We start from the raw sequence: 19,123 nt of genomic DNA, 5'->3' as shown, positions 1-19,123 counted from the left end.
TCATTAACTGTACAGGCACCACCTGGTGGTTACATGATGGTTACTTGGATTCACAGATCACCAGGAACAAGGGATTCATAAAAGAAGCAAGGTTTAATTTACAGTTTTACTAAATGTACATTTCTTTTTAAAAAGTGTCATTATACACAATAAATACAATACAAAAATTAATCTGTAATACTATACTTCAAATTCTCTTCCGGTCTTTTTTGTACATTATTATTGTTCCATTTTTTTTTCCATTTCAATGCTTGTGCTGTGTTTGTTTTTGAATTGTCCACCAGGCTTAAAAAATAGACAAAAAAAAGCAACAAAAAAAAAAAAAAAATCAAACAGAACTCATGAGAAAGATGAGAGAATGAGGGGAAACTAGTTAAAACTGGGTCTGCCCCCTGCTGACTGAAATGCATAATGCCTCAACCTGCCCTAATGAACATCAGACAAACAGAAACCCGGTAAAATTTGACATCAGGTACTGAAAAACAGTTCCTTTTACATTCTGGTATTACAGCATTGGAGTAGAACCAAAAAAAAAAACCGGCTGACAAGTTTTCTAAAAAAATGTCCTTGTTATATTTAAGTAAATGCTAATTTGTTAAAGGGCTGATTTGATCTGTTTTGCCAGTAAAAGCCACTAAAATAACTCAACACTAATCTCATATATAGTTAGACCTGTAGTCGGCCGTTAAAGTGTGTCTTTTGCATTTGTGATAAAAGTCAAATTCGCAAGGTGCAGGGAGCTCGTAAAAGCGTCCTGCTGGTTTATCTTTTGTGAGTTGTGACGAGCCTGATGCCCAACAGGACACAGTTTAAAGAGCATGAAGAGTCTGCTCCTGGGGACATGTTAGAGGAATGTAAACAGAGACAAAAAGAATTAAAGAAGACATGCCAAAGCAGGCATTATCAACTGTTTTAGTTTAACCACATTAAATCCGTCGGGGTGGCTTAGCTCAGCTTGTAAATAATAAAGAAATGCCGGGCAATTCAAATAGACAAAGGCAACACAGCTTGGGAGAGTACGTCCCTGTCCCTCCCTCTAGAATTGTCTCTGAGCCCCCCCACCTCCCACAGTCTGGGTTTGAGGGGCTGTTATCTGCTCTGAGTCTGAGGAACCAGGCTGCCATTGTGGCCCCGCCCACCAACCTGAGGGTGCGAGGCCAACGAGGAGGATGAAGAAGGAGACGAGGGAGTTGGGACCGCATGTCTGTGTGATGAGACTGTCAAGTCTCCTGGGCGCTGACTTTGGTGTTGGTGGGACCTCCCGCTGCCTCCTTTGATGTGGTGGCCGCGGACCGTGGGTTCCTGCTGCAGGTTCAGGATGCTGTCGATGGCGCACTGGAGGTGCTCGTTTAGAGAGTCGTCCGGAGGGCTGCCGCTGGAGAAGCTGGCGTTGTCCATGTCGGGTGAGTCTGACTTGCAGCGTTTGGCAGGAAGCAAAGAGTCTCGTGTGAAGGAGGACTCTGGAGATGGAGGTCCAGGCGCGTGTTGGTCCATTCGGAATGTCCCTCCAGTCCTGTGTTTATTTTTTCCACTGAACCTTTTGTACTTACTCACATCAGTCTCTTGGGCTGCATGCTCCTCCTCCCTCTCCTTTGCCCCCTCCCTGTCCAGGAGCAGGGAGAGGTGATGGTGCTGCGTGGTTTTGACCCCTCGGTTAAACACCTCGTTCATTTTGTCCAGCCCCTGCATGGAGTTCCCTAAAAGCCCGCCTTCGTGGCTGGAATCTGTCGGAGCGTGTAAGGCCTCCCTGTCTCTTTTCTCCACTCTTACACTTGCTATAACTGTCCGTTCTGAGGGGGGAGTAGAGGCCCCGTGCCTGGGGGGCGACGGTGTGGTTCTCGGATGGGAAAAACCTTCGTCTAATCCTCCTGGGATGCCCGGTCTGACCCGCGGACTGATGTTTTCTCTGTAGGTTTTTCTAAGTGGAAGACGGCAGGTGGTCTGTGAGGGAGGGGGGTTGTGTTTGACGGGGTGGTGGTCCAACGTGCCGTTCATCTGAGTCAACGAAGAGGAAGAGGAGGATGACGGAGGAACGCTTCCTCTCAGCAAAGGGTTACTCTGAGTGGTTGTGACGGAAGCTGAAAGAGCAGCGGAAGCTGTGCATGTCGGAGACTGAGATCTGATGACGGTGTTAGGATGCGTGGGGAGATGATGGGACTTAGAGTGCGGGGCAGCAGCTTCTGTCTGAGGCTGAGGCTCAGGGGTGGGGCGACTGCTCAGCTGAGGTTGGGGTGTGTGCACAGGGTCCAAGGCGGTATTGTGGACTACCTTGCTGAAACCCGTCTGATCCTGCTTGATCTTTAGCTTCAAGCCGATTCTGCTGCGAGCCTCGTAGGTCTTGATGGGCGGTTTGCTGGTTCTCTGTGGAAGAGCGTCGTCATCATCGTCGGTTCCTTTGGAGTTCGAAATAGAGGAGCTAAACGAGGACGATGCCGCCGGAGCCCGAGTTGGGGCGGAGCTCTGGCTGACAGGTTCGGCTGCTGGCTTGACTGCCAGTGCTGGAGGACAGCTGGTGGACCAGGACACAGATGCTCCGCCTCCTCCGTGCTTTATGACCAGTTTGGTAGGAGGGAAAGGGGAATGGGAAGGAGGGGGAGGAGGAGGAGTAGGAGACGGAGCAGACACTGGAGCTGCAGCAGGAGCAGGAGCGGGCACAGAGGGAGGAGTGGGTTCCATCTTGATAGGTGGAGCAGAAGCAGGTTGTAGCGCAGCTGGAGCAGCTGTGGATGCAGCCGGACTCGCTGGCCGGAGCTCCGGAGATGCTGATTTTTGTTGGGATGAAACTCCGCTCTCCAACATCCGAACGCTTGCAACAAACTCCTCTGCAAGGAAATAAAACCATATCCCTGGTTAATTTCAAAGTGATCATTCAGAACTACTTAAGCCCTGCGTACACTGTGCAACTTTCGGGCCGATTTTCCAGTCATGCGAGAATCTTTCGATCGGCCCTACTTTCAGCCTGATTGTGCATCGTGTAGTGTACAGGGGGTTTCGAGGAGCGATCAGCCTCTCACGATCACCTCCCTATCAGGAATCAAACATCAAAAACATGTTTGTTTTTCTCACGACCGTCGTGGGCAAATCGCTCAGTGCGCATGCGCAAACAAGGATTTTTCTTTTTCTTTTTTGTCTGAGATGTAAACACAGAAGCAGGGCGGGGATGCAATAAATGCAGTTCTGTCTGTAAAATTGACACACCAGAGTTGCCACGTTTGCTCAGCCATGTCTTTGTCCAAATACGTCGTTGCCTTTTCTTTTTACGGCTTTCAGCACAAATTTGCACAAATTGCCAAGGTGGCGCGTTTCACTCTAGCGAGCTTAATATTCCTCTTCTACAAATTTGGCTTCCAGATAGACGAGTCCGAGTAGCGGCATCTCACTTCAGAGCCGACTCCGACGTGCTTTTTAGTCGTACAGTGTGAGCAGGTAGATCGCATTAGACCGTCGTGCTGCACATAAATTGTGAGCTGTGAACTCACACTGTACGACTAAACCCTGCGGTTTAGTCGTACAGTGTGAGCAGTAGCTGCGAGCAACGATTGAAAAAAAAAAAATAGCACAGTGTACACCGGGCTTAAGAATTTACTTCTCATGACCAGCAGATCCCTTTATGCTAAACTGGTTTGATCTTTTTAAATAAAACTAATAAAATAAAAATAGAAATGTTAAGAAAATAATAAATCATGAAATAAAACTATATTTATAGTTGACAAAGAAAAACGTATTTATTCTATGGAAGTAAATATGTGCCATCAGAATTTTAATATAAAATACCTCTGAAATTTGAATGTTGTATATTAGTGCTTACTTTTTCAGTATTAAAATAAATTCAGAATATATTTTTAACCTAAAAAAAATTCAATGTCATTATTTGTACATTAAAAAAAAATTCAGTGTAATTTTTTTTACATGGTTGCAATTTTCAGTTATTAAAAAAATTCACATTCCTGTTTCAAAGTGATCAAATTTTCAATATACATATTTTTCACTGTTTAAATTTTCAGTGTTAAAAAATTCAGCATATAAAAAATTAAACTTTTCAAAATTCAAATGCAATATTTTCGTTGTCCTCCAATTCAACTTGCTCAAATTCACTGTCTCAAATTCAGCGTCTAAAAATTCGCTGTAAAAATGGCCAAGGTTACTTCAGGTCACAGACATTAGCAATGGATGTCCGATTCCAACATCCACCTAATCACATGACACAACCGTCATATTGAAGAAGTACCAGTATCACCCAGGCTGGCGACCATGGAGGCGAACTCAAACCCAACGGTGAGTTTAATGCTTTCATATTTCTGTAGTATATTTTATTTTGCGCATGAAGTTTGATACATTATCTTAAAGCCTGATTTAAAACACTGGTTTGGGCCGTTGTTAATCTTACACCGTGTAGTGCCGGCATATTACTTCTCGCTACCTCCGAGCTAACTATACAGTAGCTGATCAGAGTGGGGTCGGAACTGTTCACAGCCCCTCTTTGAAGCACACAAGGCAGCCATATTAGCTTACTACATTAGCGGTAGCATCTCCTGAAATGGTATTTCTTTTTGAAATAAAACGGGGGAAATTGGGTCGGGGGGGGGTGGGGGTGGGGGGGGGGGGTTGGGGTGCTCGGAGGTAGCGAGAAGTGATATGCCGGCACTACACGGTGTAAGATTAACAACGGCCCAAACCAGTGTTTTAAATCAGGTTTTAAGATAATGTATCAAACTTCATGTGCAAAATAAAATATACTACAGAAATATGAAAGCATTAAACTTCGCATGGAGTTCGCCTCCATGGTCGCCAGCCTGGGTGATACTGGTACTTCTTCAATATGACGGTTGTGTCATGTGATTAGGTGGATGTTGGAATCGGACATCCATTGCTAATGTCTGTGACCTGAAGTAACCTTGGCCATTTTTACAGCGAATTTTTAGACGCTGAATTTGAGACAGTGAATTTGAGCAAGTTGAATTGGAGGACAACGAAAATATTGCATTTGAATTTTGAAAAGTTGAATTTTTTATATGCTGAATTTTTAACACTGAAATTTTAAACTGTGAAAAATATGTATATTGAAAATTTGATCACTTTGAAACAGGAATGTGAATTTTTTTAATAACTGAAAATTGCAACCATGTAAAAAAAATTACACTGAATTTTTTTTTTAATGTACAAATAATGACATTGAATTTTTTTTAGGTTAAAAATATATTCTGAATGTATTTTTATACTGAAAAAGTAAGCACTAATATACAACATTCAAATTTCAGTGGTATTTTTTATTCAAATTCTGATGGCACATATTTACTTCCATACTATTCCAACTAAATCGCAACAAATCCAAATGTGTTATGAGTTTAAAAAAGCTAAATGGATTTGCTATACAAGAGGACCACAAATTGTCATAAACAGACTCAGCATCAACATTTAGAAAACATTATTGTACTGTAAAGAGAATCAAATAAAGAGCGCTCTGAGATCATGCAAGCGAAGCTTATATAAATGCTTAAATACTTGCAAAATATTAAATGCAACTAACTTGAAACTAAAAAAAAATGTGTGGTTCAAGTTTCCACAATTATATCAAATAAACTCTATAAACAAGTTATTGGTTTTAAATAGTAAAGAATTTAGTCTAAACATTTCTACTGATGAATTTGAAAGCATGTCGAAGAACAAAACATTTTTTTTCAATTGTCAGTTTTTCTATATTTGTCCAAAAAAAAGATAAAAAACTGGTGTTTATTTGTTTATTTCCTGTTCAGGGCGGTTTGTTTTAGCATTTTGCTTTTTGTAAGAGAACTATAACTTTTCAAAGCCCCAAATGTGACAACTGTTACTCCCATCGACAAGAATAAGACTGTAGACATACCCATAGTTTTATATTGAGATTATGTTTTTCACATTTTTAATATTTTAGGTAATTTGTACATAGAACACCAGCAAACCCTGAGTGGCCACTAACCTGGTCTCTCCTTGGCCAAAATCCTGTCCTGATTCAAAGCCACCTTTTCCTCCTGGATGAACATCCTGTCGATCATCACCATCTCTGCTGACGGGCCAAGTCTCTGCTCAGGTTCGAAGGCCAAAAACAGCCAGTTCAAAATCAATTCAAAACAAAAGAGGTCGTTCAAATGAGGAGAATATTGGGTTATAAACTTACTTTTGACTCAGTGAAGAGCAGGTGACGATATTTATCCAGCATGGCCTGGGTCCTTTTTAGCAGCTGGCAGGAGACCCTCTCAAATTCATCATCCACTATGTTGAGGAGAACCAAACAGCTTTAAGGACTTTGATGGGTAAATAAGGAGTATATACTGGATATTATTTTAGTTTATACCTCTTTGATAATCTTGAGAGGAGTTTGCAGTTCCCTGGTAGAGATGGTAAGGCAGCAGTCTGTGCAGAGTGTCCTCAAACGAGTGGAAAGGAGCACTGTAGTTGGGGTGAAGCACTGAACCCTGATGTTTTCTTAGCTGTTCCAGCATCCTGCAGGGAGGTGGGTGTTTACAGAAACTATTCAGAAATACACCAAAAACAGGACAGTTAAAGAAAGGCTGGAAAGCAGCAGCACCTACCTGGCTTCTTTACTGGGTTCAGAACTTAAAGGCATTTTTACTGTTGGTGTCTGTGATGTGAGCTGAAAAGTAGAAAGGAAACAATAAGAATGAATATAAGAAGCAAACTGGGAGTTTTCATTCCTCATTGATCCACGGCATGAATTAAAAAGTTCAATAAGGATTTACTCTTGATATTTCTACAAATATAAACTCCCCCCTCCAAAAACACAACTGAATTAAAGGCCACTGACAGACAATGATGTCAGATGGAGAACCAAACGACCAACAGATGGAAAGAAAATCAAATTGAAGACGGGGATGAATAAACACTAATAGAAACGATAAAAAAAATAAAAAAAAAACTTTCCCACACATATTCAAGCCTGTGAAATTTAATTAACTTTAATTTTCTACATTTTCATGTTTCAAAGGAATGCATCTTCTACCTGAGTTTGTACAGGAGCCTGCTGCTGTGGGACAGACATCTGTGTGAGAGGAGGCCCCAACACCTGGATCTTCATCGCACCTTTCCCTAGAGTCATCCCTCCTACTGAGCTGATCACTCCTGGCTTTGGCTGAACCTGTTCAAACATTTACGAGAAAGAAAAACAGAAATTCTAAACATTTCTGAAATACTTAAAGGAAAACAGCTTTAAAGCAGCACAAACCAACCTGTACAGGCTGGGTAAGGCTGACAGGAGTGACAGTCTGATGAACCATTGCTCCGGCGTGCCCTTGGGCTCCTGAGAAGACCTGTAAGTCACCTACTCCTGTAACAAAACAGAGAGGAAAAGTTCATATGAAAATGTGATGATGGTCTTCTGCCTTGCATCCCAGACAGTTTTTAATGATCTACCTGTAGTGGAGGTTTTGACGAGCACTGAGGTTGGCTGCAGCATCGTGGGAAGCTGAGCAGGTGTTTCTGAGCTCACTGACGGTGCGATCACCCCTTTATCGACAGGCACATCTTGCTGGGAGTTAAACTGTCCCGTGGCTTGAGTTTGAGGCTTTGCCTGTAGCATAATGTTCTGCTGGGCCTGAAAAACAAAAAACAAAAAAAGACTGGTTGCAGTTTGTAAACGAAGTCCAGCATTATAGTAGTGAGGCGACTTGAAATTTGACCTTCATGAACACTCACTGAATATGAGTTTGAGCAAAGAGTGGGCGGATATTTTAGCCTTAAAGGTGCTATGTGCAACCTGCAGCAAAACGTACTTCTAAGTATTTGTTCAAAGGGGTTGCAAGCTAAACTTCCTTGTTTTCTTTTATAAAAAGTATTACTTTAGAACTTTAAAACACACATTCATATAGTAATCAAAGCATATAAATGCATAGTAGCATTTTCAAAAAAAGAAAATGTAACAAAAATGCAACTAATGAGAAGTTTTGCATCCATTTAAAAATAATCAACTGAGGCAGACATGAAAAATTCAACATGGAATATAGTTCAGAGAGATTTTGGAAGAAAAGTGAAGTTAATGAAAAAAACTTTTCGGTAATTTCCAATAAGAAACTAAGACAAATAAAAAAAACATGTTAATTGTATCTTTATGCAGTCAAAATGAGCTAATACCTGATGCAGCTTCTCCAGCAGTTGTTTATGCTGATGTGAGGGCTGATTAATGGATGACACAGTCTGAATTTGTGCTCCTACTCTTTGTAGATGATGCTGTTGTCCAGCTGAAAGGCCCTGAATGGGAACTGGAGTTTTCACTACAGCTGTAGCACAGCTGATAGGAGGTGCAGCAAACTGATGTTGTGCAGCTGGTGCAGGAAGAGGCTTGGGTGACTGTGAAACTTGAGGCATTTCTTGCTGATAGGGAGCAGGCTGTGAGGCCGGACGAGGCAGAGGTTGATGCTGAACTTGAATGTGCACCTGCTGGGGGGGCGTTTGCTGCACCTGACCCTGTTGGACAGGTTTGGGAGACTCAGGGATTTGGTTGTGGACGATGAAGAGCTTAGTGTGGGACGACGGCGTGCATGAGCGTGAGGGGGTTTGAGACTGAGGCTGAGAAGGAGGACGCGACTGTTGATGGTGAGGCGACTGGATCTGCTGGCTCAGAGTCAGAGGAGAGTGGGAAGGCTGTGGACTTTCTGCCACTGGGGGAGGCGTGGCATGAGAGGTCAAAGCCGGAGAAGAGGACATGCCCTGGATCTTCAGAGTCTGCTGAGCTCCACCTGAGGGTACCTGAAGAGGAATCACAGTTTAGGAAACCAGTAAGTTAGAAAACATGGAAGAAAATTAAGGGAAAAAACAACAAAAAAACTCAAAGTTTAAAACATGAGAAAACAAGAAACCAAACAAAACACAAAGACATTAACATGATTTGAATGACAGGATCCAAAAATCAGGGCTGGGCGACATCATTTTATCAGAAATAGGTACAGAATATTATGATTTTTACTGTAATCTCATTTTAGAGTGAAATATGGTAAATACAAATTGATAAATCATGAATAAAAATAAAGAGTGTCGCCCAACCCTTGGGTACATAAACATAATCAAACAAAAAGAAACGACACAGAAGCGCAGTATTTACAAGGCGCTGCAGTAAAACACTTAAAGGACACAGATTTTTCTTATTTTTTTTGCATTAAAAGGGAAAGAAACATAAACGGGGATAAATAACTGCTCAGTGACCCACAAGGAAAAGAAGAACGATCTGTGGGAACGTGATGGTAAACTAGGTGATCTAAAGATCGTGAGGACGAGGGCTGGGGAACCAAATCATTTCGGTTTGGAAGACTCCACTTGTTAAAGTGGGGATTTAAAACAGCAGTGACAGTATAATGAGACTGAATGAAACATGGCAGATAAAGAGCAGACACCCGATTAGTCGGCAGTGAAGCAGACAATAGTGAGTTTATTAATTCTTATAAAGCTGTTAGAGAGGAGAGAAAAAAAGGCTGCTTATTGGAACATTTCAATCTTTTTGAATAAGCATCCCTGCATTTAGTTAGGAAAAAAAAAAACTAATCCAAATTATATGTTAACCAAAATAACAAGAGGGAATAAAAGAAACAGAACTTTGATAATCTTTTATTAGTTCAAATGTTAGGGTGATGCACTGAGATCTCTGACAATAGATCTAAATTGAAAATATCCAATCTTTCTTAAATCAATGAACACACCCCACCTATGGCTGGTGTGGATACTGTTATTGGGGGAAAAAGGCTCCATGGAGGTTATTTTAGTCTCAGCAAGGTGTTTAAAATGAGGTCCACTGAACCACAGAAATGTTAGAAGGCATTTAAAAGTAGACCTCATTTTCTACTAAATCAAGAGACGTGTCTGTAGGTCTTAAGGTGTGAGAGACCTAAAGAGAGCTACAGTTTCAGCAGATTACAGAAGAGTAAACAGAGTGTGGAAAACTTCCTCCAATTTATTTTTTCAAGCTTTCAGCGTCTGTTACAGAGACGGATGGATCTGGAAATACTGGAGGCTGCTGAAATCTCAGGGTGCCCACAATTCACAGGCTGGAATAGTTTGGATCCATTAAAATACAGAGATAATTTAGACTGCCATGACCTTATATAGAAGGTGCCGTAAAGAGACCTGCAGCAGAGCTTCCTGCTGCATCACTAGTTACTATGAACAGGTTTATTCTGAAACTTTAAACACAAGTCAACTTTTCATCAGCCAAATTATCAAGGAGTCATATCAAAAACAGGGAGAAGGAGAGCTAACGTTAGCCTAGCATTTTATCAAAAGTCGCTCTGTGCAGAAATCCTGTACATGATTTTTGGAAGAAGCATGGATAAATAAATGACCAAGCTAAACACTGATAAAACAGAGTAACTTTCTATGCTTAATTAATTAACTCTGTGATGGAGCAAAGAAGGCCGTCTTCAAATTACTGGAACAATAATGATCACTGCCAATTAAAATAATGGGATTGAAAGCCTGTTCAGATAAAAATGTTTCATGCAAACATGTCAGACTGAATATTCTAATCTGACTGGTCTGACTGGAAGGAATTTTCTTTCTAAAAGAGAGATTTTCGCCCATTCCGATTGGCCTCCATGTCGATATACCCACTCCGAGCTTTCGAGCAAAACAATCTCCACTGCGGATGTGTGCAACATCAGCGTAAAGTTTTTTCACTTCACATGAAAGATTTAATCTAATCGAGCGCTCGGTACCTGTATACAGACGCCATCATCGGACCATTTTATTTAGTATTTTCAATCTCTGATGAAGCAAGATTTAGATTAGATCGGGGAAATTTTACGCATGTGAACATAGCTACTGACTACTACTAAAGATCATATAATGTTTGTCAGACGTTGTAAAAATTCTGACAACAGAACTATAAGGTTAGGTCCTATATTTCCAGATGTTACATCTTATTAACAAAAACACAAACTAAATCTCATCTAGGTTGTGTTATTTTTCCATTTACCTATTACAACACTACAGATCAGAATAACCATATGAATAAGTACTTATAAAGTTAGAGGTTGTCTACTTGTGAAAAAAGAAATATATATTAATGAATAACAAAAATCTCTGCTTAAATGACATTGCTCGGTATCGAAAAAAAGTCATCAGCAATTAGACCGGACATCAACTGAGGTTGGAAATCCATTAAATCTCTGATCAGTGCATCTTTAGTGAGTAATAAAATGCCACACATTAGGAAGAGACAGCAGGGGCAATCATGCTTTCACTAAAAACGAAGCATAGTGTGGAAAGCACAGATGCTGCAAGCGAAGGACTAATTCGTGCACCAAGGAGTTGAACAGCGCGGGTGACAGCTGTGGAAGCAGCAGAGATAAAGACGGGGAAAAGGGAGGAAAACCTAACATTGTGGCGGCAGCAGCAGCAACAAGTGGGTGGGGCTCAACATAAAGGGGGCAATTCTACCTTTACCACTGCTGTCATGTGGGAGGGGCCAGGGGAAGGGCTGTGGCTCTGACCCACCCAAGAGTCAGTTAATTGGCTGTCATGGACAGCAGGGGCCGCAGTAGTGATGCTGTTGCTGCTGACGATTACAGACGCTGGGACGCCCACTGAGGGGGGAGATTCAGTCTCTGTATGGTGGTGCTGCTCCTGATAGTCCATTTACCATTTCAGGATAGGGGAGGGAGGGAGGGAAGGGAGGAGGGAGGAGGAAGGGGTTTGGGAGAATGAGCAGTAAAATAGTAAACCAAAGAGATCAAACCAAGATAACACACGTGCATGTTACTTTTCAAAGACAATGTTAACAACACATGAAAAATAAAAAAGAATAACAAAAAAAAAAAAAAAAGAAAAAACATGCAGATGCTGGAGGACTGACCTGTTGGAGGAACATCTGCAGAGACTCCTGACTCAGGATCATACTTGAGCCCTGGTTGGTGAACAGTAACCTCCCTGGACTGTTATGAGCCTGAGGGGGGACCAGCCCCACAGCTGTCACAGAGGAGGAGGTTGAAACAGACATGGACGGAGAGGAGGAGGCCACAATGGAAGCCGCGGAGACCGACGGCGCCTGCTGCACGGCAAGTATAGAAGACTGGGGTAGAAGCTGTGGGGTTGGATGAGCTGCCTGTTCGGAGGAGCTTCCCAGAACGGTAACAGTTTCTCCAGTCTGGCCTTGAGAGACGGTAGCTACTCCTGCGCCGCTGGGGACGCCACCTGCCTGGGCCTGCAGCGCGGGCTGAAGGCTGATAGCTGGACTCAACCCTTCCACTTGACTCACCATGGTCAGGGAATTCTGGATAGGCATGCCCTGTATCACCGTCTGAGCATGGCCTGAGACGGCGGGAGTCTGCGTCTGACTTTGACTCTGAGCCAAAGAGGCAACAGGCATCTGGAAAAGGGTGGGTGTGCCCATCTGACCCGGCTGGAGCTGAATAGGTCCAGACAGAATATGGGCAGCCCCTGGGTGGCCCTGTGACGTTAACACCTGGCCCAGGTTGATGTTCTGGTTTGCAGTTAAAATCTGGTTTGCAATGAGCTGTCCGCCAGGGCCTTGACTCGTTATGATGTGGCCCCCCGGGTGTTGGGTCAGGATCTGCCCACCAGCCTGCAGCTGAGGCAGCAGAAACTGGTGGTTCTGGCCTTGGAGAACAGTCTGAGAAGGAATAACGATGCTGCCTTGTTGGTTCAACAGATGCACACTGAGGGGCTTGCCTGATGGTTGTGCTGCTTGTGGCTTGAACAGGGCTTGTTGGAACTGGGGACCTTGCGTTGTGGCCTGAGTACTTAAGACAACATTGGAGCTTGGCTTTCCTGTTAGGAAGGCTACATTCTGAGCAGCAGAAACTGGAAGTTGCTGCAGCCCAAGAGCCTTATGAGCATCATTTTGCTGTGCCTGGGGTGCTGCCTGTGACTGTTGTTGTTGCTGCTGCTGCTGTTGTTGTGGTTTGAAGAGTTTAGGGTGAATGGCTCCCCCCTGGGGGGGTTTAGGCTGAATGGGTGTTGGTGTGCGTTGGATGATCACGTTCTGCATAATCTGGCCTTGAGTTTGCGTCTGAGGCGCCACTCCTGTGTTTATAGGGGTGCTTCCAAAGCCCACAAGACCAGCAGGAGCAGTCATCGTGGCAGCACTGATGCTGTTTGTGCTACTGACAGAAACAGACGGTCCGTTTAAAGCTGGAGAGCCAACAGTTCCTTTGTTACCCTGGATCAGAAGTCCACCTCCAGATCCAGCGAGTCCCGCTTGGGAGCTGGCAGCCGATACCTCTTGGCCCGGCTGCTGCAGCTGGTATCCACCCATGGCTTTGGCCAGGATCGGCTGCCCCGACTGGTTGATAGTCATGACTGTAGGCTGGCCTACAACCTGAATCTGTCCGATTCCCAAAGTTCCCGACTGACTTCCGTTAGAAAGAGCTTGAAGACTGGAAATGGATTGAAGCGTTACATTTCCAAGGCCAACAGGCTGCATAAAAGGCTGAACGCTAATGGCCTTGTTCATAACCTGGGGCTGGAGCTGAAGACCCTGCTGGGCGAGCACGGAACCCAGCATGTCGGCCGTGGCATTGGAAGGATTACCTGTGGTGCTCGGGGCTGATCCGGGGAAAATTGTTGCTGCTCCACCAACACCAATGCCTACCCCAACGGCAGCACCTCCAGCCGCAGAGAGGCTGGCATCAGGCAGAGCTTGAACCACCTGGGTAAGGCCTGGGATTCCAAACGACACCAGGTCCAGCTCACTCCCAGCTTCCTGTAAGCTCTGCTCTGTAATGTTGGCCTCAGCCAAACTCTGCTGCAGAATGTCACACGGCTCGTGGTTTGTCCCGATGCCATTGCTACCGCCTTCTCCACCTGGGGATCCACCCAAGATGTCATCATCCTCAAGGAAGTCCAAATCCACACTGACTCTGGGTAGGCCTGCCGACTCGCTGGCTGGCAGCTGGACCGCAGGCTGGACCTCTGAAACATGGCCCTTTGAGGACAGAAGAAGAGGAAAGCAGTGAAACAAGGTGATCTCTGAATAAACAAGCCTAGACACGAAAAAAGGCAAATTTAACGCAATAAATAACAACAACACCCAACAAAAATGTCTCCTCAAACTGCAGCAAACTTAAGCTTGTTAAGTGGATATCTGTTAGTGGAAGGAGAGGGGATTGGAAGTTGCATGCTACATAGACAGATAGATGAGAGCAGGAAGAAGAATGGGGGATTTTACTCACCCCAGTGGTAGAGAAGAACGAGCTGGAGGGGTCACTCGTACCATCCAAAAGGTCGTCAGTGTCCAACTACAGACACATTCACCAAGGGTAAGACAGACAGAAAGCGAAGGGACCCAAAGCAACAGGCAAAAAGTCACCAGAATGAAACATTCAGACCATCAAAAATAGATGAGGGGACGGAAAGGGAACAGTTCAGAATAACCAAAAGCACCAGGAAAGAGATGACAGAGGAATAAAATGAAGGTAATAACCCAAGAGTTGGGAAGCGTTAGTATTAGCCTTTCTTGTTTTGTGAAGAGGGGCAACGTAACACAATCCGAAAACAAACTCATTAAAAAAGGAAGCCATAATAATGCAAATGGTATCAGCATCTTGTGGCCTGAACACATCTTTTTTTTTGCTATCGACTCAGACACCACAAACAAACATTGAGATAAGTTTGTGACCAAAAAGGATTTGTTTGGTATCTATAAAGCACAATTTTTATTTCAAATGTTTTTAATCCATGTACTCACATGGGTCTCAGATCCATGAAGAAAGTCATTTAGAGCTTCTGGGTCACTGGAGGAGAAAAAAAAAGGGAACCCTGATGTTACAATAACATAAGCCACAAAGCCAAGCATCTAAACTCTTTTAATGAATATTGTTGTGATATTTGAGGTAAAACTCACCAAATTACATCTAGAAGGCACCTGCCGTCTTCATCATCCATGACAACTGTTGAAAATAACACAAAAAAACACACCAATGTGTCATAACAGAAAGCAACTATACACCAGGTCTTAGTTAATCAAGTGAATTAAATTAATTGGGTTGTAATTACATCTCCGCTTTTTTTAGAATACATTTTTTTTTTTTACTTTTTATAGCAAAAAGCTAAGAATTATACATACAACCTGAAAAGGTTGCCAGTGGATCACAGAGCAAAACACAAGTCAGACAACGCCGCTGTGACACAGACCTTCCCACAGGTTCAACACACACAACCTTTCATGTATGTTTTAGGACTGGAGAAGGAAATGGGAGCGCTTGGGGAAAGCCTGCACAAGCAAACCTCCATACAGAAGTATCCAGGTCAGGCTGAATCAATGAATCTTATGCAATGAGACAAAAGTTTTAACGCCTGCAGCTGTTCCAGTTACAGAGAAATAAAGACAGTGGTGGCAATAAAGAAGACTAGTAAACACTGTTCAATTGTTTATTTCCCAACTCATTTGAGCAAATAAGCTCCTCTCACAGCATGGAAAGGATTATTGTAGGTGGATGAGTAATGAAGTTTGGCAGTGGCTGTAAAAACACGATCAGCAAGTCATTATTTGAGTATATTTTAAAGAGGAGTCATTTTTTATGGTAAAATACACCATTAAACTGTATTAAATAATGTTTTTATTGCAATATTATTTTATATACCACCATTAAATTTGTATAACAAAGAATTAAACTATTATTACCTAAAATAAAGATTTTTTTAAGTAAGCTATGCTTTTTTGTTTTGCCTGCAGTTCAGGATTTCTTTAAGCTGTTACAAAGCTCAGTTCATGCACCACTGATAGGTTCAAATTTCCAGAATCGAATCAAAGCCGATTCTCAACTTTTAGGAACAATTAATTTTTTGATAAAATTCAATCTCAAATTGGATTGCTGTTAACAAAAAACTTTTTTGGAACTAGTATTATATTAAAACTAGACACGCAATGAATAAAGTAATTGCTGATAATGGCTGCAAAGTAAGTGGAAAAACATTTGTTAATCAGTTTTTTTGTTATATGAATTAAACTTGAGGAATTAATGTGAGAATCAATTCAGAATTACAAATCAACTTATTAACAGTTCAAGCCACAGTTATTTAATATCTACGTTTCTCTCTTAGAATGTCAATAAAAAGGACAACATTTATTTTAAAGTCTTATTCAATCTTACTATCAATATACCATTGAATTGACAGGTTATAATTTCTTCTAATTTAATCCAGAAAAATCTAAATTCACTCTGCACGATCTGAAAAATGAAGGACTTATCAAGACTAATTAGGCTAAAAATAACAAGTCTCATTACAACCTCAGAACAACCATTTAGAGTCACACTAAAACAGCTTATCGACTCTTCAAAAAGCAGCAAGAGACAAAGATAGCATGGAAACAGAAATATCCCTAAATTTCAGGTTTAAGATGACTAAAACATGGTCAATTTGAAAGAAAACAAGCAAGAGCAAAGCAAAGCGACTGCTACAGTTCTGACTAAAAGCAAGAAAGGAGATCATATCACATCAGCTCTCCAATTACTGCACTGGGTCCCTGTTTGTGAAAGAATAGATTAGTTGTTGTGAAGGAACAATCTCAACCCCTTATGTTATCAGAAACTTGTTTACTTAGTGTTCACACAACCAATACACTAAGTATATTTACACCTTAGTGTTAGAAACAACGGAATGAAAACCTGAGATGTTGAGGAACTGATGGCTTAAAAAAAGAAAGGAAAATATTGTTGTACTAGCTTTCTGCTTTAATGGAAGGCTTGGTTATTCATTGATTACTATTGATTAGTTTTTATTTTTGTGTGTAAACTTAAAATGTAATCATTGATGCTACATATTTATCTGTTCCTTTGCACAATATAAATTGTATTTACAGCAAAGAGGTTCTTATTTTTCAGAAATATCTTATATTAAATTAAACCGAGGCAGCTTTATAAAAAAATAAGCTTACTATAAAAGGAGTGAATATGGATTATTGTCATAAACGACAGATGTAGGAAACAGAGTTTGCTGTTCGCACTATTTTCGTGATGACTCGCGTCGCGTCATTTTCACATGCTTTCTTCGGTAATGATAAACACTGATTGATCTGGTTTGGTCAAGATGAGGTCATCCACAAATCAGACTGAATCTTTGCTTTACTAAACACCGACAAACAGCAGACAATCTGAAAACGCGCGGTTTTCGCACCGCCTGGAAGGATTTCCGAGTGTGGGCTTTCACTGACTTCATCACTAGTAATGACTGTGTACATGGCTTCCAACAACACAAACACGACAAAACCGAGTGGTTAAGATGCAAGCCGGTCATCTATATTATCATGATAGCTCGGTAGCCGCACCGAGGAGGCAGCGGCTCGTAGCCATTGCTCAGTTTAATCAAACCCAGTGCGCAGGATATGAATGGAGACATTACAAGCGGAGATGCTACATGCTAGCCAGTGTTTTTTAACAGCTTTGCAAACAATTTTTAGCTATTTGTCACAACACATAAGCTTTGACAGCTACACATCTGATTAAAAACTCAAGTGAAACCAAACTTTTGATTTTACAACACAGTTTTCACCCCTATTTCTGGTCGTTTTTGATGCAGCTCTGCTGAGTTGCATTAGCCTAGCAAGCTAACCTGCTATCAACAATATTGAGACGTACAGCTAGCTTGAGCCTTTGACATTCAAAACAAACCATCGAGTGACACAATTTGAACACTGAAGCTGCACAGTGGAACCGCAATCCGGCCAGGACCAGGAGGAACCGTATCCCCGGGGCGTTTAAGCGCAACTACGTAGCGAGCTATCGCTAATTGCAAGCAAAATATGAGTTAATGTTGGAATACTCTTGGATGAGGGGGGTATGCTTGGGAATACGGTGGAAAATGAGCGTGTTTACGATGTGGTGCGGCAGCGTGGCGCTTCGATTGCTTTAGCGATGCGGTTCGTGTTTTGTGCGCAGTTGGCAGATAATGGGGCTTTGTAACGGTTATTCGGATTAATAGAGAAATTGCTACATTGTAACAAACTCACCCGAGACGTTAGAGGTGCAGGCAGCGCGGGGTCTCCAGGACAGCCTCGCACGGGCTGCTCGACAGGACCCGAGTACAAGCAGGAAACTGGAGACTTCCGCTCTGCCTGATTGAAATCTGCGTAGTTCATACGGACTCTTTGCACAGGATTCACAGTTTTCTAATAGAATAACCAACGTGAGACACAAAATAAAATATTTTCTTTATAAAACATGTCGATAAACGTGTAAATGTGTCATTTAGTTCTAATCAGATTTGGCACCGATGTAAACAACTGAAAAAGTTTATCTATCTATCTATCTATCTATCTATCTATCTATCTATCTATCTATCTATCTTCTTTTTTGTGTGTGATGTTATGTTGGTTGCTATTACCTCTGATGCCTTTTCTATTTGTTTTCCCTTCTTTTCAATAAGGGATGGCTTTTATGGTATAATCTTGCCATTACAGTTTAAATTTACTGTCTAAACAATACATCAGAATTATTGGTGTTTTAAAATTGCACAAAATGGCTGAATTGTGAGAATTTATTATTTTTCTCCTTTTTTTTTCTTATTTTCCTTTTAGGTGGATTGACAAATTCGAAGAATATAATTAAATAAATTCTGTGTGGGATTTTTATTGATATAAATGCTACTTCTTTATGTAACTGGTGTTCTGAAAATAGTCAATTTTTTATTTGTTTTTGTAGTATTAGGGATGTTGGGTTGTGGTTAGGGTGACATGCGGTCACAGTCATATGAAAGACTGTAAAGAAGTAATGAGTTTCTTTTTATATCCTATCACTGTTATAGCAGAGGCGTAGCCAGAAAATCCTAATAGGGGTGGTCACTCAATAACCAATGTACATTGAGGGGTGGCCGAAAGGCACCAGAACCTCAGGGTCAATCTACACTGTTCCAACAGGAACAAGTATACAACATCCATATTTTCTAAATAAAGACACTATACTTCCCTGCAGCCTCTGCTAACAAATAGACACATATATTTAAACATCTATGCTGTGTAAATAAAAGGTATAGTGGACAAAATTCTTTCAGGTTCGAGTTCTGGGGCTACCATATTTTAATTGTCATTACCTACTTTTATCAATAATCATTCTGCAACAAAAAAAAAATATATATATAAATCTACTAACATCCACATTCAATCAATTTGTATGTTATTATTAATATAGTT

The 19,123-nt window shown here is 41.8% G+C and overlaps 1 protein-coding gene across 5 annotated transcripts; it reads right to left on the bottom strand.

Annotated features, from left to right (window-relative positions):
- Nucleotides 1–74: 74 nt before the first annotated feature.
- Nucleotides 75–18,021, bottom strand: bicra (BRD4 interacting chromatin remodeling complex associated protein). 5 transcript variants are annotated; one of them, XM_038289946.1, is made up of 15 exons: nucleotides 17,945–18,021; nucleotides 14,840–14,885; nucleotides 14,684–14,729; nucleotides 14,169–14,234; nucleotides 11,831–13,921; nucleotides 11,416–11,601; nucleotides 8,122–8,736; nucleotides 7,405–7,585; nucleotides 7,221–7,318; nucleotides 6,995–7,129; nucleotides 6,567–6,628; nucleotides 6,329–6,477; nucleotides 6,152–6,246; nucleotides 5,954–6,059; nucleotides 75–2,822 (listed from the first exon to the last, which is right to left on the bottom strand). In XM_038289946.1, exons 2-15 carry the CDS (start codon nucleotides 14,878–14,880, stop codon nucleotides 1,090–1,092), a joined length of 5,604 nt encoding a protein of 1,867 aa, XP_038145874.1. In that variant the 5' UTR covers nucleotides 14,881–14,885; nucleotides 17,945–18,021; the 3' UTR covers nucleotides 75–1,089. The 5 variants fall into 5 exon arrangements, with proteins under 5 accessions (XP_038145874.1, XP_038145875.1, XP_038145878.1 ...); XM_038289947.1 differs by having other exon boundaries at nucleotides 5,954–6,056; XM_038289950.1 differs by having other exon boundaries at nucleotides 5,954–6,074; nucleotides 17,945–17,997.
- Between the last annotated feature and the right edge of the window lie 1,102 nt (nucleotides 18,022–19,123).

Source organism: Cyprinodon tularosa, unplaced genomic scaffold (genome assembly GCF_016077235.1).
Source record: "Cyprinodon tularosa strain WSP-4 unplaced genomic scaffold, ASM1607723v1 ctg274, whole genome shotgun sequence".
NCBI classification, from domain to species: domain Eukaryota; kingdom Metazoa; phylum Chordata; class Actinopteri; order Cyprinodontiformes; family Cyprinodontidae; genus Cyprinodon; species Cyprinodon tularosa.
Note: the sequence above shows the minus strand (reverse complement) of the source record. Positions and strands in the feature narration are given on the sequence as shown.

Excerpts from the sequence above, each read along its gene's own strand:
- bicra (XM_038289950.1), bottom strand. The coding sequence starts at position 14,880 with ATGGATGATGAAGACGGCAGGTGCCTTCTAGATGTAATTTG. Across the intron at positions 13,922-14,168 it reads CGTTCTTCTCTACCACTGGG|GGCCATGTTTCAGAGGTCCA; the intron begins GTGAGTAAAATC and ends CTGTCCTCAAAG. Across the intron at positions 7,130-7,220 it reads GCCTTACCCAGCCTGTACAG|GTTCAGCCAAAGCCAGGAGT; the intron begins GTTGGTTTGTGC and ends ATGTTTGAACAG.